The sequence below is a fragment of the Delphinapterus leucas genome, chromosome 16, assembly GCF_059928025.1.
Source record: "Delphinapterus leucas isolate spDelLeu-1000000601 "Yukka" chromosome 16, BTC_Dleu_Yukka2, whole genome shotgun sequence".
NCBI lineage: Eukaryota > Metazoa > Chordata > Mammalia > Artiodactyla > Monodontidae > Delphinapterus > Delphinapterus leucas.
In genome coordinates this window covers 15,990,579-16,012,293 of record NC_143144.1, presented here as the reverse complement: position 1 = coordinate 16,012,293, position 21,715 = coordinate 15,990,579, and the positions used below count along the sequence as shown (strand labels likewise).

Genomic DNA, 21,715 nt, shown 5'->3' with positions numbered 1-21,715 from the left:
TGAAAATCCAGGACGTCCTGGAGCCTGAGGAAAATCCAGGAAAAAAAGTTGAAGTCCTCTTTAGCCAGACTAAAAACGTAAGAACAGCCAGAGGGAGTAAGAAAGTTCTCATTTGTCAAAGTTATAAAATATGTGTTACATTTTCCTGGCCATAAAACATTGCCTTCAAGTGGTTTATGTGCGCTTGATAAAATAAGTTGAGAGGTTTTGCTCATGTGTTGTTATTATTGCTAAGGAGAATCTTTATTCTTTTTTTAAAATTTATTTTATTGAAGTATAGTTGATTTACAATGTTGTGTTAATTTCTGCTGTACAGCAAAGTGAATCAGTTATACAGATATATACATTCCTTTTCATATTCTTTTCTATTATGGTTCATCACAGCATACAGACTATAGTTCCCTGTGCTATACAGTAGGAGAATCTTTATTCTTCTTTATTCTTATTGTTAGGTCTTTTTTTTTTTTTTTTTTTTTTTTGCGGTACGCGGGCCTCTCACTGCTGTGGACTCTCCCATTGCGGAGCACAAGCTCCGGACGCACAGGCTCAGCGGCCATGGCTCACGGGCCCAGCCACTCCGCGGCATGTGGGATCTTCCTGGACCGGGGCACGAACCCGCGTCGCCTGCATCGGCAGGCTAACTCTCAACCCCTGCACCACCAGGGAAGCCCCGTTAGGTCATTTTTGACCGGTAGATAACAGAGATTTCTCAGAAAAGAGATACTTAGAGTGAATGGCTTTCTTATGACTCTGGTATTCTGACTTGAGAAGCAAATCATAAAGAGTTTATTTAAAGACAGGTTAGCATAGTGCTGTTGGTTTAATGAGTTCGCTATTGTTGAGCAGGTAGTTATGATCAGAGAACACTGGAATGATACAGAGCACAATTTAAATGCTATTCCATTCTTTTTCTAAATACTGTTGGTTGAAGGAACTTTTAGCATCCCTCCAGCTTTTTATATTTGTTTAGCTCTTCCATTTGGGGGCAGCTATAGTGTTCTCCTTTAAACTTAGTGTTTAGATCAAATCTCTTGTACACACAAATCAAAGAATTTGGGCTATTCTAAATTACTTTGGATACTTTCAGAGATAAAGTTTTCAGGTACTTTCTCTATTTAGAGAGTATGTGATCTTTGAAAGTTATTTCTCTTCAGAACCTTTTTTCCTGTATTTCTCAATCATCTCCTGCCCCATCGTCTTCAGAATTGTACCCAGTGAAATCTACCATTCAAAATCAAGCCCCCAAACTTGCTTTTCATCTAAGAGCAGCTTTTTCCCATAATTTCTAGCCCTGACATTCTTTCTATCATAAAGCCATCCCTTGACTTTTGAAAAAACTTTATTTTAAAAAAAATGAATAGCAGCATTATTCACAATAGCCAAAGTGTAGAAGCAACCCACGTGTCCATGGAAGCATGAATGGATAAACGAAATGTAGTCTATACATGCAATGGAATATTATTCAGCCTTAAAAAGGAAGGGAATTCTGACACGTGCTACGACATGAATGAACCTCAGAGATACTATGCTGAATGAAATAAGCCAGGCATATCAAAGGACAAATACTGTATGATTTCATGCAGAGACACAATGTAGAATGCTGGTTGCCAGGGGCTGAGGGAAGGAAAGAATGGGGAGTTAGTGTTGAATGGGTAGAGTTTCAGTTTAGAGATGGATGGTGGTAATGAACAGAGAACATTGTGAATGTACTTCATGCCATTGACTGTACACTTAAATGGTAAGTTTTATGTAATGTATATTTGACCACAAGTTTTAAAATGAGAAAAATTTACAATGAAATTTAATAGTTGTCCACTTCATTTGTTTATTTTCCTGTCCCTTTAAGCCTGGGCCACTTTTCTTCTGTTATAAATATCCTCAGGCTCATGGCAGGCAACCAGTAAATAATTAATAAGTGAACTATTCATTCCTCACATGAGAGTAATAATTTTGTCATAACTAGTGCTAAGTAGTTTAGAATTGACAAAAGTCATAAATAAGTGAAACAAAATGAGTCCAATCCACCTTTTCATCCACAAATAACTCTGAAAAAGGCCAATAGTTGATATATTTGTAGTTGATTTTCAGCTTCGTATTTGTCCAACAAGACTTCACGGTTCCCTATCTGCAAAACATCTTTGACAAAGAGTCGAAAAGCAGTTCTTTAACAGCCCTTTAGCCTTCAGCATATCTTTTACAGTCAATTGAACACAGGCTTTTCTAAGAGGACATTCATTCTCATTCCCATAGTGCAGTTGCCTCCATAAGAGTCTCTGTATGCCATGTCTGACACATGTCCAACCATCCCCACTTTCTGAGGCTGTGGTCCTTGGTCAGGAGCTTTTTCTAGTCTTTGATCCTGAGCAAAGCCAGTTCTATCAGTTAGGGTTTGGTTCACCTGGTAGAAAAAAGGCGTAGCTACGGTGGATTAAACTGATGAGGCTCTGTTTGTTCTCTTGTCATAACCAGTCTGGAGGTAGGCAGGTGTTGTTGCTGGTTCAGTGTTTCCAGAGTGTAAAGAAAATTTCCTGTGATTTTTTTGGGTCTTTCTTCCAGCTCTTGTTGCTCAGGCTGCCAGGTAGTAAAGAAAGTCAGACACAGGTAGCCCACAGGGGCAGCCCCCTTGGAGGGCCTGTCACATATAGGTCGGATGGGTTTTCATAGGGACTAAACTTTTTTAAACAAAATTAAATTTGTTTTGTCATTTTTTTTCTGATTTCTTTAAACTGAATAGGACATTGAAAAGAGGAACAGTGGGTTGGAAGAAGGTAGAAGAGTAATATTTGAAAAGCAGACTGATAAATGTGCCCTCATAACGTGGTATTAAGTACCCTAATCACCAGTAGGATGGATTGAGAAAACACAACATTAAAAAAATAAAGAAGAAGAAGAGGAAGAAAGAAAGTCAGACAGCAGGGCATTGCCAGAAGCTCCACCCAGCCATTTCTCCTTACATCTCATTGGCCACTTCCTTCTGCAAGGGAAGCTGGGAAATGTAGTTTTCAGCAGGGCACAACACCAAAGGTTCTTTTATTAAGGAAGGAAGGAGAATGGATATAGGGTAGGCAAATAACCTTCTTTCCTCTAGGGAGGCTACAGCATTTCTGAATTCAGGTAGTGGTGAGAAAGGAGGGCCAAAAACTCAACAGAGCTAAGCATGCATATGGATATGACAGACAGCCGTGCTTTCCATGCTACCTCTTCCTTATTCGCATCCTTTCTTCTTGGAGTACATGATGCTTTCTTGTTGCCCTTTCTTCCCTTTTGTAGAATTGCGGGCATATTTTCTTACCCACATGTGCCCTAGAAACACAATGTGACTTTAGCTAATGGAAGAGGAAGGAGGGTGCTGAAAAACTAGATGGGCTTCTCTAATCCATTTTAGCCAGATCTATTTCCTGAGGCAGGACACTGTGCTGGAAAGAGGATTGGCTTGAGTTCAGGAATAACCTGGGCACAGGTTGTGGAAGGGTTAGTGAGCCTTAACTTACTATTTGTCAGATTTCTCTTTCATAAGCTGTACAGTATATCTGTTGGCATGGATCAGTAGAGATTATGAAGGTTTGGGGGAAAAATATAAAGTACAGTGTAAATATATTACTTTTAATCATTTAAAATTACATCTGCTCTTGTTTTTAATCTTGAAATGCAAAAGGACACATGGCATGCACTTTGTCCTCTACATCAAGAGGGAAAAAGTATTGATTGAGATTATCCTCTAGTTCAGTCTCTCACTACTTTATGTCTCGTCTGATAAATGTATCTGTCTCCTTTTGTATGGCAAGTAAGAATCCTTTAACTTTCTAGAAATTAGAAAGAAGTTAGGAAATTTAGAAAATTTTATCATAGGTCTCAAGATAAACTACTTGTTTCTTATTCGAAATATTTCTTAAGCCTTTCTGAGATGAACTAGCCATTCTAAAATAATACCCTAAATTGTTTTTCCCTTGCTTTATACTTTCCTTTGTATCTCAGGTAAGGAGCTCAGAATAAACCCCTCAGTAATAATGAGTAACTTGTCTGGAATTGGCATGCATTACACAGATGTCAGAGCTTCCCTGTTTTCTAAGAGTCAGTGATTTCTTGGTGGAATTAAAAGTAATCAAGAGGATTGTCACATCTCAGAGGATACTGACTTACCTTTAGAGGCTGAGAACTTACTGACTGATAAGATGCATGATTAGAAGCTGCTCTGACTTTATCTTGCCTTTACCACTCTAATTAGTTCGTGTTAAGAGTCTTGACTAATCAGGTTTCCTAGCACTGCTTTTTGAATTTTCCCTTTTATTCAGGGGTGGGGATGGTAGTAAAACAGATCACCCCCTCCTGTCACTCACTGTAGAGTTGGGCTCAATCCAGAGATCTACATTAGACTCTGAAGACGATCTCTTTAGGGTGTGTGTGAGCAGAGGGCCAAATGCTTCTGAGGTCAGCTGGGGTTTCCAGATGGCAATAGGTCAAAACTAAAAATAGGAGCATAAAATCTTCTACCCTGGCCCATCCTGTTCGGCAGAGGCTGGTTTCAGAAGAGTCTAGAAGTGGCATTTCCACTTTCTTCAGTTGCTATCCAGCAACCTTAAATCTTCTAGAATCAAATATAGAAAGAATGTTTGTCAAGGGAGCAATGCTGTCACAGTAGAACATACCACTGACATAAACATGAGGGTTAATTACAGCAGGCTGGTCAACCAGTAGCCCCCCCACTGCCCTCTGAGTTATTTCTGACCCATCCTTATGGCTTGGAAAGATTGTGACTGATCTGTTGTCCAGATTTGGATCATATTCCCAAATCTAAATCCTATTTGTATTTTATAAATTCTAATTATTCTTTTTTCTTTCTATTTTCTTTCTCTAAATCCTCTTGTCTATACCAAAAAAAAAAAATTCTAGTTTTTCATTGGCATTTTTTATGTAATTAGATTCAGGCCCATGTCAAAATGTAATCTTGCATTCCTCTTAAATGACTGTGAGTCAGGACAGGGTTTCCTAAGGCAGGGGACCTTTTTTCTTAGGACAGAGGACTCTGAGGGCTCCTGAAGCAGCTTATTAACAATTTGTCAAAGGAATTTTGGTTCCTTCCACCTCTGAGTATCAAAAGTCAACCAAGAGAAGGATCCCAGAATGTTCTGAAAGCTCTAGTAAGCTTGACTCAAATCTAAGGATTTGCCAGTCATTGCCAGGCTCTAGAGATACAAAGACAAATGTGGCACAATACTTGCCCTTAACAAATCTGCATTTTAGTAGGAGGAGACAGATATATGAAGAAGAGTGCCACTAAACATCTCCGGGATTTTGACTGGAGTCAGCCAAGTGAGGGGCAGGTATAAGAGTGGAAGGGGAGGGGCTTCCCTGGTGGCACAGTGGTTGAGAGTCCGCCTGCCGATGCAGGGGACACGGGTTCGTGCCCCGGACCGGGAAGATCCCACATGCCGCAGAGCGGCTGGGCCCGTGAGCCATGGCCGCTGGGCCTGCGCATCCGGAGCCTGTGCTCCGCAACGGGAGAGGCCACAACAGTGAGAGGCCCGCGTACCGCAAAAAAAAAAAGAGTGGAAGGAGAGGTGAAACACTTCATGGGGGTGTGACCCTTGAGCTGAACCTTCAAATGAAAGATGCTGGTCCCAAGGGCATGTTGGAGAAAAGCATTCTTGGTAGAGTAAGGCAAGACAGAAACATGAGCCATATGTTGTTTGGGGACCAGTCTAGCTGAAGTGTGACTGAAGTTTCATAAAAGAGGCAATCAGAATGGCAAATGGGAGTAGATTACAGTATCTTGACTACCATGAAAATTAAAAATTTTCACTTGTAAGCAATAGGCTAGTAAAGGGATTTTAAAGGTTGAATAATGGCTCTGAACCTGCCCCGGTGGTACCATTTGTTTGTTTCCTAGTTGGGTTTCCTCTCATTCCTGATATATAAGGCAAGTAATTATTGAGCACCTACTAACACAACTACCTGTGCTAGGGGGTGCTACCATCCATTTGTAAAACCACTGGTACTCTTGACTCTTTTGCATTAAACTCTCTATAGTACGTTTTCCCTATTTAGGAATGTGGGAGATATGAGGGCACTATGTTACTAGGACTTCTTGATTTCTCAGTGTTTGCTTACTTGCTAATGATTTTTTTAAACCATCAAAGAAAATCACTAGAAAGGGAAGCATACTGTTTGAAAATGCACTGCACACATTTTTATCTTGTGACTGGGCATGTGACCAAGTGATTTCTCTTGACAGAATGGTTATACACCACTGCACATTGCTGCCAAAAAGAACCAGATGGACATAGCGACAACTCTGCTGGAATATGGTGCTGATGCAGACGCAGTTACCCGGCAAGGAATTGCTTCTGTCCATCTTGCAGCTCAGGAAGGACATGTGGACATGGTGTCACTGCTCCTCAGCAGGAATGCTAACGTGAACCTGAGCAATAAGGTAACCTTTTTTCTTTTCCTCTGCAAAGCATCCAGCGCAACAAAACCTCACCTTCAAAAGATCGCTAAGAAGTCATGAAAAATTCAGGTCAAATAGAAAGTGCAAAGTGTAGTATGCACAAAAGTATGTACCAACATGTTATTTATCATAGGAAGAACTTGAAAAAAATCTGTTTAAACAATAAGAGAATGTTAAGTCAATAACTGCAAAGTCATACTGGTGAGTAACACAGAGCCATAAAAATGAGGTCCACAAAATTGTTCTAGTAACGTGAAGTTTTGTTATAATGTAAAGTCAAAGGGCAACCAGAACATAGTAAATAAGAAGTTGTAGGTTGTAAATAAAAAGTTGTAAGTTGATCTATGCCACAGACATTTGGGGGGTACCTACTGCCTGTCCCAGTTTTAAGTCCTAGGTTACAAAAAGAAACTGGAAACAGGTCCGCCTTCAGAGAGTTCATTTTAATAACAGAAATTTAGAGTAGCTGTCTTACTCCATAGATCAAAAGGTTAGTCTCTGTAGGTAAATTGGCAGTGCCAGGGAACTTTTTAAGTCTCTGTTCCCAGAAGTCTTCAGACTCCCCTGACCTCACATTCGACATCCCCATGGTTAGTGAAGAGCTCTGTGAAAGTCCAGCCCACAGTTACCCAGAGACATGTTAAGGAGGTCACTGCCTCCACTGTGTATAGCAGAGAATTTGGGTTTGCTGACCTGTTTATTAATACCTGAGTCTGAGATCTGCCCAAAATACAAGACAGATATTCCTTAGTCTTCAGATTTAAAAAAACCTGCAAGAGTGTCCCCAAATTCCCGATAATCCAAACTCCCTGTTATTTAGCTTCTCCTCTACAGGGTGGTGATGGCACAGCTATGACATTTCTCAGCCATAGCTCAGATATCGGAGTAGAGCTTCAAGATAGCAGTAGTTTTATGGCAATGAATAATAAGTAGTTTAAATATTTTAATATATGTGGCCTGTGTTTTGTGATCACAGAGGCTTTGAATTTCCTGGGTATGAATCCGAAATCTGACTCCTACTTGACGTGTAACTTGATTGGACAAGTTATGTGACATCTCTGAGCCTCAGTTTCATTCTCTAATAAACAAAGACAACAGTCTTTACTTCCCAGAAATGTCAGGAAGATGACTAACATTCAGCACCTTCTTCTAAGTGGAAAAAGAATAGTTGTCTTAATTTTAGACTTTTCACAGTTTGGGGAAAAGGTTACTCTGCACTAATCTGAATTCCCAAGGTGGTAATTTAACAAATTCTATGAACCAAAAGACATACGTAAGAGAATAGGAAAACCTTTTTTCAGTTTTAGTATCTTGAAAATCCTTTGTGATCATTGCAAACCAAACACAATTTTCTTTTTTTTTTTCTCGTGTACTGATTTGCTTTTGCCATATCTTTCTTTTTAAACATTCCTTTGGAATGTATGCCTCGGCATTAACGGGAATCACGAAGCAATTTCAAGTAGTCATTATAATCAGGATTTGTTTGAGCTGTTGAATTTCTAAGGTTCATATACTAATATATAGACCAGCCTTATAATAGTTTGCTGCAAAATTCAACCTGTCTTAATGAGATGGAGGACGTGGCCTTCTCAAATTGAAGCACATTCTGGCATCCATCAGTGTATTTATTCTTAGGAGCCCAGAATATTATATCTCATTAATTCTCCCAGAGACAATACAAACCTGAACAATTGGTTAACAGGTGAACGTTTTCTATAGGTCTGACACCAAAGTACTGTGTAATAAACATTTTTTTTCCTTTAAATTCCTTTAGCTAACCCATGGCAATGTACATATTGAGCCTTGAATCCACCGTAAAATCAATTTTAAAAATTTTAGGCTGAAAACACTTCAGAAAGAATTTCTCAGTGTCTGCTTCGGTAGGCTAGATCAGCCAAGGGAATTCTGAGGACCAAGAGACATAGCAAACCAAGAAAGCCTGGAGATGCCCAGCCACCTTCCTGAACAAACTCTACATAAGCGAATATATCACCAAGGAAATTCCCATTGGCACACTGCACTTAAGGAACTTTCAAGAACCTCACAGTACCTAGAAATGGTCTAATAAGAAGGCATTTGTAAGTCTTTGCTTCCTTTCTCAGGAGTCATTTTCTGTATCAAGTATTAAATAAGTTCCAGTGTGAAAACAGAAAATCCGCAGAGCTCTATTCAATAAGGACTCCGACAGGTTTTCTGTCCATTTTTCCTAAGCTGCCAGAGTTTTAAACATCAGTTACTCTCCCTCCACCCCTTCCCCCTTCCCCATCCCACTTCCCCATTTCACACTTGCTAAACAATGAATATTAAAAGAAAGATTTAGCTTTCGCGAAAAGTATGATTGAACCAAACACTTGATTGTTTTCACTTCTCTTGCTGCTATTCACCAGCAGTTCCCAGGTTTTTAAGAAAAAGAGCCCGTGAACCTACGTTCCTGCCGAAGTACTAGTGTTTGATCTGGTGCAATTTTGCTTTTGACGTTCCCACTTTCCCACACGAATTCTGCAGACCACAAGTAGCTGTATTTCTTTACACAGCCAATAGAATACGAAGCAGAGCTGTTGCTCTTCCAAGTTGATGGTATTCTCTCTGTGCCCAATAAATGCCATTTTTAAAAAGAGCCATGCTCAAAACCTTTATAAAAGGTTAATAGATAACTTCTGAACTCACACAGGGCTGTTTTAACCATCACATTTTGTTTTTTAAATCATGAATGTAAAAATAGTTTTTTCTTTATTTAATTTATACTATGTTACCGAAAGATGCTTGCTTTTTCCTCTGACTCAGTCGATTAGTGGGTGGATTAAACGCTAGATACTCGACTGGTTATACAAGGATTAAAGGTACAGTAGTTACCTCAAGAAACTCACAGTGGTTTGAAGAATACAGACGAGAAAAGAGTTTAAATGCAGGATTGTGATGCTCTCGACAGAAGTGAGCACGCAGGTGGTTCGCACATAAATAATAACAGTGAAGCCTTTTTCGAGACCAGGGGAGAGAGAGGGAAGCCCAGGAAAGCTGGAGGTGACTCCAGGCCAAAGGTAGAGTGGACAGCACGAATGTCCACGGGGGAACGCGAGAAAGTAGGGCACCAGCCACAGTACATTCCCCCAGCTGTGCTGAGAACCACTCAGTAAGGCTCTTCAGAAGGTTTGGAAAGTCTCAAACTTAGAATAGGGGATTGTGACACTTTTACATAATGTTACAGCTGCAAATATCTGTTGCCTCTAAAGTGGAACGTGGAACATTGTTCTATGATTATGTCAGTGTTTGGGTGGTGCCAGTTTTGGCCCCAGGCTTATTTTTCTTGGATTTCAAGTGAAGGCACCAGTCCTCCTTTTCCTGTTTCCTCTTTTATCCAGTTTGGGTGAGCTTCTTCCAAAAGTCTGTAAAGAGTATTAGAAAGTCAAGAGTGAATGACTCTTCCTGAGTCCTGTCATTAGTTTGATGGAATAGGAGCCCCTAAATAAATACTGTTCAGCATCTCGAGGGTTCTGTGCCCTTCCTGGTGCTGCTTTTGGTTCACGCCTTTCCTCTGACAAATAGGACAGGTTGATGGCCTTGCTACACAGATGCAGAGGAGGAGAAAGAGGCCGTTAGGACTCGGGACATTAACTTGTGTGCTCATAATGGATGAAAGAAAAGAATCTGGACGCCCTTACACCAGCTTACGTTCTCTTAAATGTTATTTATGAAAAATGCAGCTACAGAGGATTTTTAAACCAGGGTGCAGTCTTGGTGATTCTTTTCTTGGCCATTGGGATAACCACATAGCCTGTCCATTCTGTGGTAGAGTCAATTTCAAGTATCTGGTCTCATTAAATGACCTGGAAATTTTCACATTTCACATTAAATGACCTGGAAATGAGACAGCATTTATATAACATTTCACAGACCATTTTTCCTACCCAGAAGCAACATAAAGAAAATATTTGTCAGCCTAGGGTATTAATATTTAATGGAGAAAATGATATCATCATATGTCAGTATTCAATTTATAAACAGTTTTTATTTTAATAAATTTTTCTAAAGCTAGTCATGCGTTGGTAGTGCGTTAGAACTCTTGCATAATTTTGTAAAAAATAAAAAGACTCTATTTTAAAAAAGTGAACACTGAAATACATAAGAGGAAAATGATATAATGTCTGGGATTTGCTTTAAAATACTTCCGCAAAGCAAAGAACAAACAGGAAGTAGGGCTGGATGAAGCAAACGTAGGAAAACCTTGATAATTGCTGCATCTGTGATCAGTACACAAGGTTCAGCCCATTCCCTCCACTTTTGAGGATGTTTGAAATTTTTCATTAAGCCTGCAGATAACCATGTTGTCACATGCTAGTATATAAACTTACTCTATAGATTTTTTTTTTTTTTTGCGGTACGCGAGCCTCTCACTGTTGTGGCCTCTCCCGTTGCGGAGCACAGGCTCCGGACGCACAGGCTCAGCGGCCACGGCTCACGAGCCCAGCCGCTCCGCGGCATGTGGGATCTTCCCGGACCGGGGCACGAACCCGCGTCCCCTGCATCGGCAGGCGGACCCTCAACCACTGCGCCACCAGGGAAGCCCCTATAGATTTTTTTAAACATAGAAATTGTAGACTTACTCTTCTTGAAGTCCTAAATTGTTTCTCCAGCACGCCTGTGTGTCCTCCATCCCTCCTGTAAGATGACCACTTTCATCTTTTGCAGAGTGGCCTGACCCCACTCCATCTGGCCGCTCAAGAAGACAGAGTGAATGTGGCCGAAGTCCTAGTAAACCAGGGGGCACACGTGGACGTCCAGACAAAGGTACACAAAAAGATGGTGCCCATCCAGAGTGTCATTGTGACTCCTTGCATGGAACAAATTCAATTTTCTGGGGGAAAAATAAATCTTCCATCATATCTTTTGTACACAGTATTTCAAACGTGTATCTGTACAAGGGACACCAGTGTCTCTGGTTGTGGTGTCCCAGGTGCTTTTACCTTTACTGGCCTGAATACTTTATGTAGCTGCATATTGCTGCCTCCTGTGTTAATGCAATTTTTAAATCCTTGTTACAGCACATCTGCCCATCAAGGGCAGAGTGTGAAAGCTTGTACCTTTTTTAATTTTTGTGACTGAGTTTTAAGAAATGCATACAGAAAAAGTTGTCAGTAATTGATGACTTCTAACTTTGTTCAGGCATAGTCTATGGAAGAGGATACATTAGGTTTTATTCAACTGCTACTCACTTGCTAAATTTCTTGTGGTGTATATGATCGCTAGCAACTCCTTCCCTCTCTCAGCCAAAATAGTTATCTTTTCAAAAAGAAATTTCTGATTAATCTCATAGAATGCCGCCATTTCAAACTCACATAAGACGAATGGGTGTTTTGTGTCATCATCAAAGATAGGACTTCATATCAGTCTTTCTCTGAATATTTTCTTTCAGCACTTAATTTTGTTACTCTTCATATCAAACTTGTATCTACTTCAAAATGTAACTTTGTTTCTGTGTGTCACATTTTTGACACAAAAATGAATACTTGTTACCTGTTATACTGTGAATACGAACATTTCTGTGTATAATATAGATGGATTCTGAGGTGTGTGGACAGATATTGAAGATATTAATAACATAGAAGGGTCACCAGGAATTAGCCAGGTAAAAAGGTATTGCAGACATCAGAATCAGGCTGGATTTACGGGACGAGCACAGGAAGCAGACCTGAGTAGACTACACCCTTTGCACCGTGTTCTGACTCTCTAGGGCTGTGGCTTCTCCACCCATACTGCATTCTATTAGAAAGAATCTGCCCAAAAGAGACGTGACCAGGCAAGATCCTTTATGCTTTTTAAACTCTGTATTAAAATAGTGAAGCAAATATAATGGTCCCTGGCTGGAGTAGTCTTAGATAGAGCTGTGACGCAGGTGGCCTCCCTCACTCCCATTTCTGAAATGCCTCGTGCCCTTCAAGTCCCCATGGCCTCTTTGGTAGCCTAAGTGCCCAGTTCTCTCTATTCTGTTTCTTTCCAAATTTTTCATTCCAAAAGAACCCCTTAGCCCCGAATGCCTTCCTAGATAGCTGAATGTTTAACAGGGAAACCAGTAAAGGCAACAGTAGTGGCTGAATGGTTTCTTGTTACTTTCCATGAAAATACAAGCATTTTTCAATCTGAAAAGCTCAGACTGGATTTAGCTTATATTCTTTACTGTGCTTGTACACTTTCATCAGAAAAGAAATCTTTACTTCAGAAATTTGCAACTTCATGGTAAATAGATTCACCCTGTGTTGTTCTATTGACACACACACACACACATACACACACAGACTTATAAACATTTTATTTGGTTCCCTCTCCCTTTATAAATGAAAAATTTGGGAAGGCAATAGCAGGGTTCTGTTTCTCAGTGCTTTTTATCTCAACACATCCAACATATACACCACCAAAATTCAGTCAGGGATTAAGGCAGTGATTCTCAAGGGCAGGTTGGGAGGAGAAGAAATGGTGCTGTGAACCTTCTGTTCTAGATTTGCAAAAGCAACCCCACAGTTTAAGAGTATTGGGTCTCCACCAGGGTTTCTTTCTAACCCTGTCCAACTCAGGTCACAGTCTGTAATCATTTTTGTACTCAGTATAATATTTCTGAAGCATGTACCTTTTCCTGCCCTTTACAAGTGATGTAGTTCCGAAAGCATCTCTCTGTCTCTTAAAAAAAATTAGAGACAAAAAAATCACTCTCTCATCCTTTTTCTTCTCAGCAAAGATCACAGCACCAAAAAGAAGTGAGGCTATGATTGTCCCATAGTTGAGTAGAGCAGGAGTGCAAAGAGACGGGTTGCTTGGATTTGCTTCCTAGCCTTGTAAATAAGGAGTTGATTGTATCCCATGAGCTTCCAAATTCTTCCTGGTAAAGATGACATCCCCAAGCAGCCGACAGGTAGAATGTATGGTACCATTTGAGTCACTGGCTTCAATTTTAAAATAGTAATAATTAAATTATCAGGAGCTCTTTTCTCTTGTGGGGAAGAGACCAGAACATCCTGGTAACAGCCGTGCAGCCTTCCCACTGGCCTGCTGACCCACCATATCTCCACCTCACTTTGTATTTGAAGTTCACCAAATCAGTTCAGACTAAATTGTGCGGCTGGCACAGGGTTTAATGCTCAGTGTCGTACAGCTGAAATGAAGCCACTTCTTTCGCTTTTTTTTTTTTTTTTTTTTGCGGTATGCGGGCCTCTCACTGTTGTGGCCTCTCCCATTGTGGAGCACAGGCTCCGGACGCGCAGGCTCAGTGGCCATGGCTCACGGGCCCAGCCACTCCGCGGCATGTGGGATCTTCCCAGACCGGGGCACGAACCCGTGTCCCCTGCATCGGCAGGGGGACTCTCAACCACTGCGCCACCAGGGAAGCCCTCTTTTGCTTTTCAAAAGGAGAATCTCTGGAAACATTTTATTTAGACCACCCCAAAGCACACCAAAGCACTGATTCTCGGAGGTACTGATAAGCAAGCAAATAGTTAAATTAGCTTTCTTTTAATGTGTGTAAAATCATGAAAAATGTTTATTTGATACATAGTCATTTCACATCTGTTTCTAGAGCTCTTACTAGTTGTTCGATTCTTACCTGGGTGATACGTTCCTTGTCCTCACAGAATTCATAGTCTAGAGAGGGAGACACAACAATAAAAATGTAATAATAATAGCAAAATTTACTACTCATTTTCCCTGTGTCAGATACTGTTCTGAGCATTTACCCTTATTAATTTGTTTAATCCTTATGACTGTCTTATAAGGTTGATAAAATTAGTATCCCTATTTTACAGAAACTGAGGCACAGAAAAGGAATTACTCATGTAAGGTAACATAGCTAGCTGGTCCAAAGCCTGATTTTGACCCCATGTATAAATAAATAAATTTAGAGTTATTGGCGTTAACTGAGTTATTTACGAAGGTGGGAGTATAGAAGGGGTCTATGGCTGGTTCAGCATCACAGGAACATGAGAAAAAATTGGGGGCACGCCCCAAGATACTGCTAGATAATTAAGATGATCTCAGAGGGCCTTGATGTGCCATGCTTAAGTTTTTAATCCTGTTTGTACTGGTAAGCCTTGAGAGGTTGTAAACAGAAGATGATAAGATCAGATATCTGGTTTAGAAAGATCCTAGGAGACAATGCAAAGAACGAGTTGGTAAAAGAGCTTGGAGCAGGGGCCATTAGAAGGCAATTGCTGAGGTCCGGATGAAGAATAGAGAAGGCCTCAAGTAAGGGGCAGATGGGATGTTGGTAAACAAGAGAGAAATTGAAGAAATACTTAACAAGTACAAACAATTAGACTTGAGACCATGTGTATATAGGGACTAAGGAAAAGTGAGAAATTCAGGACGAATCTGAGGATGTGGCTCTGTAACCAGGTGATCATAAATCCCATTCAGCGAGACAGGAAGTGAAGGAGAAGAAGCTGGTTGGAGAAACAGCACCCTGAGTTCTGTATTGGGTGTGTTGATTCTTACATGACCTAGGGGCTCTCTAGGTAGAGACAGCTAGTAAATGACTAAAGCTTTGGTCTGGGATACAGGAGGGGCGTCTGGACTAAAGATACCGATTTGGACGTGGTCAGAATAAATGTATCCGTTGAAATTGTGAATGTGGACCTGATCGTTGAGGAACAGTGTGGAGGAAATCAAAGACAAAACCCCTAGGATCAACGATATTTTAAAGTGGTTGGAGGAGGTGGAAGGAAGCAGGCCTGACTGAGGGCAGGAGGGAAATGGGGAAAGAATATGACATGGATGCCAAGTAACTGAAGACTGTCAAGGAGAGTGTGACACAGAAGAGAAAGCACGAAAACGCGTGCACTGGAGTGGCACCGGGGTTATTAGAAGGCAGTTTCACTGGAGTAGTGGAGACGGTGAGATATGGGGAAAATGGAAGGGAATGGTGAATAAAAATGGGGTTTTTTTCAAGAAGCTTTAAGAGAATATAGACCCAGGAAAGGAGAGAAATATTTGAAAGGAGTGATTATTGTTTCCAAGTTTGGAAGTATGGCAGTATGTTAGTAGGCTAAGAGGAAGGTGCCAGTAGAAAGAGAAATGGTCAAAGAAGTTATAAGGGATGTCAGAAGTGGGATAGGCTGGGTTAGGGATGGAGATGACAATTGCCTTATTTTTCTTCTATCATTACGGAAATACTCTTTCATAATCTTTGACTCTTCTGTAGTCCCTGAGAGGATCTTTGTTTTGTTTTCCATTTTAACCCCACACTAATTTTGGAGGTGAACAATAAAGTAAAAAATTCACAGGAGAAATTTTTTCAACCTTTTTTCCCTTTTTAGCGTGCTAAGACGTTCAACTGTAGCACCTTCAGGAAATGAGATACTGAGAGTTTACTTTCAGAGTTTGTTTTCTAAAGGAAAAATCTCTGTCTGTTACTAAATGCAACTTTTCAATCTCAATCAGTTTAATTGAAGTAAAATTATGAAAAAGCTATTTATAGAAATATCTTACAGCCTGCCATATTATTAAGTAATATTTAGTGTAACATGTGACAAGAGAAAGGTATTCCCTAAAACAATAGTATCAACATAAAAAAATTTGAAAACAAAAAATTTAACTGAAATAAAATGAGGGAATAATTGTAGTTGTGAGTGGGTGTGTTCACTGAGGAAGACTATGACAAGTGCAAGGAAGGGCAAAGACAGACGAGAGAGAGCACAGGTTTAGGAGGTGAGGAAATAGTGTGGATTTCCTGCTCCCGCTTTCTCAAACCATGTTGCATAGGGAGGCACCTAACTACTGCTCAGTAAGATCTCATGCTCACGTACCATAGATCAGAAACAGCAGCCTGAATATTCCGTCTGTACCTGTTTGCTCTTCCTACACAAATACACCCTTTCAGTATTGCCTAAAGAAGATGCCTTAACTTCAGCTTGTAATGATGGTATAAGTAGGCAACAGTGAAAAAAGCAAGCAAAGACTGCTCAGTTATCTGAACTATGACTGTTCCTTAGTTATTAAAGAAAGAAGAGTTGGTCTTTCCAAAATGTATTGCCACTAGTTGAAGGGAATTTCCCAAATCACATCTCTCTGGGCATGTGCAAGGTGCCATTTACCATGGGAACTTTGTGACCCTCAATGAATAGAGGAGCCCCAATTTTGGTTTCTCTGGATGAAAACTAAATCTTCCTGGCATGCATATGTATTTTTAATAAAATACTGTAGTATTTGTGGAGCAGCAAGAAGACCAATGTCTTAGAGCAGCGTGAACAAGGGAGAGACTCGTAGGAGACGAGCTCAGAGATGTAATAGATGGGAGGTGGAGAGCAGGGTGCAGACCAACCATGTCCTAACAGTCCACTATAATGACTTAGGGTTTTACTAGGAGTGACAGTGAAGCTATGACGATGAGAAGAAACTGTACATTAAGGTACTTAGAATAATTCAATTTCTTTTAAAAATCTGATCAATACAGTAGCAGAGTAGCCATTGGAAAGTGTTGCATCATTGCTTAGGCATGTTGACCAGAAACTTGAAGAGTTCCTTAATATTTAAAATCTTAAAATATTTTCTGTAATCTTTTGGTTTGGGATCAGTCCTCTGCCACTAACACTGGGAATAATGTTACTTCAGTCAATTAAGCTAATTGTACTGAGAACTGGTAGGAGAAAACTGTTTTCATGCCTCCCTCCCTAAGCAGCATTCTGATTCCTAACACAGTATCCTGAGTTCCTCAGTACCAAGAAAGAACCCTGCAAAGCAGGCAGGTGAATTCTGGTCCCCAAAATGGGATACCCTTCATCGTGCATGAAGCAGCTTTAGGGGTCCTAAGTCAGACTCATATACATGTGGTTACGGTGAGTTTATCAGCAGGGTCTGGTCAGTGTGGCTGCACTTACGGTTCCGTTGATGGAATAGAATCTAACCAGAGTCAGTTCTTTAGGGCAGCACATCCTCGCTGAGGTGTCTTCACCTTCCACAATCAGCTGTGTTCCGGACGTCCCCTTTTCAAATTCAAATACACCCATTTGCTGGAGTGTCTTAGTTAGTTTAGGCTGCTATAACAAGAATACTATAGCCTGGACAAACCTTTATTTCTCACAGCTCTGGAGGTTGGGAAATCCAAGATCAAGGTGCTGGTAGCAGGTAGAAAAGAGAAGAGGCAGGCTGTCTCCTTTCTCTTCTTATAAGGGCACTAATCCCATTCATGAGGGCTCCACCCTCATGACCAAATTACCTGCCAAAGGTTCCGTCTCTAAATACCATTACACTGGGATTAGGGTTTCAGCATACAACTTTTAGGGGATACAGTCATTCAGTCTGTAGCACAGAGTCACCATAAAGACACACTAATGCCATCACATACGAGATGCAGATACTTGAAAACATGGACCCTTGACCCATGACCATTTAGAAATATTAAAAGTCTGTGCTCTCCCTTTCAGTGATCTGGTGCTGCCAGTGTCATCGTAAACAGAGATTGGCCATGGGCACTGAAATTGTGTGGTGGAGTCTGTTACATTATGGCCATCTAGAAAAAATATCTGGAATATCCTTTTTAAAAAAAATAATTATCTAGAATATATGTGTGTGTGTGTGTATCTATATATACATACACATACATACACACACGATATATTTTTTAATAGGTGGAATTTATAGCCCCTCAGGGGTCAGTGGATATTAATTGGAGAAGCAATCCATTGCTTTGTCTAAATGAGTGGTTTTCAAAGTGTGGGGCTCTACCTAGGTAGGCAGAAGACTTTAACTAGAGCATCTATTCCTAGACCAAGTTCATATATCGCAGACCTCCTAAACTCACACCAGCCTCTCCTGCTTCAGTGTTTCTATCCTTCCTGTCTCCGTCATGCATTCTGATCATCATCTACTGCTTCCATGATCACTTAACCACTTCACATTTTTTAACCTCAATTTTATGCCTTGAGAGAGTAGAGTGTTGAATAAATGCTAGTCCATGTCTGTCCATTGAGCACGCTTCTGACCCTCTGCAAGAAGCCACTGGATCCTTCTGTCTAGGCTGTCGTTCCATCTTTTCGTCCTATCTTGAAAAGTTGTTATGGAAATAAAATGAGCCGATGCTAGAGCGAGCACTTTGGGACATTTAGTAACTATTTCCATGTGAGGTGGTATTGTTATTTATACCTTAGATTAGCTCTGTCAATGACATTTGTTTTATATAGGGAAAAAAAAACGCTTTCTGCCTCGTTAAGAAAGGTTATTTCTTAATAAAGTTTATATATATAATTACAGATGGGATACACACCACTACATGTGGGCTGCCACTATGGAAACATCAAGATTGTTAACTTCCTGCTCCAGCATTCTGCAAAAGTGAATGCCAAAACAAAGGTAAACTCCTTTCTCCTTTGTATCTACCAAGTCATTGATCTCGTGTCCAAGGAAGTAAGAGTCTTTTCTTCCATCTTCCTTCTACAGAATGGGTATACGCCGTTACACCAAGCAGCTCAACAGGGACACACGCATATAATCAATGTCTTGCTTCAGAACAATGCCTCCCCCAATGAACTCACTGTGGTAAGAGCAAAGGGCCAGCTAAGTGATGAGGGGGGAGCTGGGCCTGGGTGCTGGTGCCTTCTTACATTTTTATTGGACAGGTTTGCTTTTTGACTTTCTATGTTTAGTAGGCATAAACAGAGCATTCAGTAGAATGAAGGGAAAAGGACAATAACTGTATTGTTGTGAGTTGTCCAGAGACAGAGATGTGATTAATGTTTCCCACGTAAAAACTACAAATCGGGCTTCCCTGGTGGCGCAGTGGTTGAGAGTCCGCCTGCCGGTGCAGGGGACACGGGTTCGTGCCCCGGTTCCAGGAGGATGCCGCATGCCGCGGAGCGGCTGGGCCCGTGAGACACGGCCACTGGGCCTGCGCACCCGGAGCCTGTGCTCCGCAACAGGAGAGGCCACAACAGTGAGGGGCCCGCGCACCGAAAAAAAAAAAAAAAACTACAAACCCACTGCTACCCAGTAGGGAGTACAGACATAAGAAGAAGCACGTGTTTGTTTCCTTGATTACATAAAACTTTAAAAAGCCTCTCGGATTCCATGTGTAGCAGCCCAGACTCTGCTCTATGAGTAGGGACAGGTTAGGTGGGTTTTGTGCAAGGTATGTCTTTAATGAAACAGCGTTTTGGGTATGACAGTGGGAAAGGACTGGTGAGACACTCACCTTACGTTTGTAAAGGCAAACGTGTGGAAACACACAGGCGCTGAGACACGTGGAATGACTTGTAATTCCTTGACCATGTTTCCCTCTTCCCAGAATGGGAACACTGCCCTGGCCATTGCCCGGAGGCTTGGCTACATCTCAGTGGTGGACACCCTGAAGGTGGTAACTGAAGAGACTGTGACCACGACTGTGAGTAGTGGATGCCAGACCTTGTAACCCCGTTACCCCAAGAGCCAGTTCTCAGACTGTAGATTTTTCCAGGCTTTGGGGAGATGAACCTTTTTTCCTCCATTCAGAAACTAAGCACCGTATTTCCAAATGCTGTCACCTCCTTGATGGCAGTCAGCAAAGCAAAACTCTCATTTCTGATGGGAAGAAAAATTCAAAACACTAAAAATACCTTTTCAAAAGTTATACCTTTCAAAAAGCTACAGAGGTTTTAGTTCCATAGAAAGCTGAATGTATTTCTTTATTTTGATATAAAAAAATTTTTAATGAGATGTTTTGACATCCTTCTTTGACAGTGCAAGAAAGATGAAAACTCTAAGTTGGTTCTTTAAAATATTTTAACTCACAAATGATAATGGGTACATTGTCATCATTATTGTAAAAATATTTTGGCCTTGTTAGAGAAACACTAGAGGTGGGTTCCAAATCAGTTTTTCCCACCACGCTCGCTTCTCTTCCATTCACCTATTGGAGTTTTCCTAGGAAAAACAATCGCTTCTTTGGAACCCCGTCTGGTGCCTTTGAACTCCGTCAGGATTTGGTAACTTTGGAATCAAGAGCAGATATTGCCCCATGTCAGAGGTTTACTTGAGTTATTCCTGACTGCGTGACTCAACACACAGGCCCGAGACTGAGTCCGTACAGTGTCAGTTTAGGACTCTGCAGCACTTGGAAGTATCAGCTGTGCTTCCTTTTCTCATATGCCACCTTCCAACACGAAGAAGGCATAGTTCACGTCTGCAGTCTGGATATACAGTGCTTCGTACAAAACACCATGGCTCGAAGGACTCTGTTGCTACCTGCCGGTTGAGTTATTTGGCTGTGTACAGGTTTCAGAAGCTAAAACTTCAGCCTGCTGATCACAAAAGAGAAATGTTGTAATTTGCAAAAGAGAAAACAGTAGCTTTAATGGACTAGAGCAATGGTTGTCAACCAGGGCACGTTTCTAACTTTAAGATATAGCTGGAATAGAAATAAATTCCTACATATTGCTTTCATATACCTCTTGAGTATTTCATCATCTTAAAATCTATCATTAAATTCTCGAGAAAAGAATTTAAATAAATAATGTTTCTTAACCTTAATTTTATAGATATGCCATGTAACTCTCTTGAGAGTAGGAAAGGAGAGAAGGACAAGGTATTAAATAACAACCAAGTGTCACCATGCTATAAAAGACTTGAAGTCACTGAAATAAATATGTGAAACCTCTGTTTCAATGTTAGAGAATTGCAGATGGTATAATAGTTCAAAATATAAATCTTATTTGATTAAATGTCAATGATTCTCTCACCTGTTAGGAAAGTTCAAAATGTTTCTTTGATATCAAAAAGAGCTTTAGGAGAAAATAAAGTTACAGACAGGGAAAGTAAAGTTACAGCCTCAGGAAATGGACTGAGAGAAAAGGGTTTTAGGGCTCCGGTTCCTAGTGAAAGAATGTGCACGGGAGTCATGCCATTTCTCACTCAACATCACCAGCTGACTTGCTAGGTGACTTTCTGCCAGAGAGAAAAGATTACTCATGCTAACAGGAAGGTCCAGTTTGCCTGGTGAAGTAAATGAGGCTTCCGCCAAATGAAACGCTCACATTGACTAGAAAAGAGGCCACTGAAGTCCCTAAGACCTAGTCCAGCACTGTGGTATTTGAGACTTTATTTCAAGCGGAGACACCACCTTGTCAGCCCTGCCTTTGCAGTTGCCTGTCATCTAGCTCAGAGAGGACTGACGGGATTCAGGGTGGGGTGTGTGCCCTTACGCTAACTAAGCACAGTGCAGCCGCCCGCAGGTGGGTCTCTGTTCAGACGTTATGGAAGCCCCAGCGACCATTGTCTCCTTAAGCAGGCGTCAGTTCTTCAGCAGCCTTAAAAAGAACA

General features: G+C 40.9%; 1 protein-coding gene and 1 long non-coding RNA gene across 13 annotated transcripts in view; one reads left to right on the top strand and one right to left on the bottom strand.

The window, feature by feature from the left end:
- ANK3 (ankyrin 3) overlaps window positions 1-21,715 on the top strand; it is a 676,704-nt gene that overhangs the window by 531,566 nt on the left and 123,423 nt on the right. For all 12 annotated transcript variants that reach the window (XM_089897519.1, XM_089897518.1, XM_089897520.1 and 9 more), the window contains exons 17-21: window positions 6,233-6,430; window positions 11,135-11,233; window positions 18,677-18,775; window positions 18,863-18,961; window positions 19,707-19,802. In XM_089897519.1, coding sequence (XP_089753645.1) covers window positions 6,233-6,430; window positions 11,135-11,233; window positions 18,677-18,775; window positions 18,863-18,961; window positions 19,707-19,802 — 591 coding nt within the window. The remainder of the gene's footprint in view (window positions 1-6,232; window positions 6,431-11,134; window positions 11,234-18,676; window positions 18,776-18,862; window positions 18,962-19,706; window positions 19,803-21,715) is intronic.
- LOC149747226 (uncharacterized) lies at window positions 60-20,083 on the bottom strand. Its single transcript, XR_016388052.1, has 4 exons — window positions 17,305-20,083; window positions 14,037-14,074; window positions 11,050-11,300; window positions 60-4,585 (listed from the first exon to the last, which is right to left on the bottom strand). It is a non-coding gene; the product is annotated as an uncharacterized LOC149747226 (long non-coding RNA).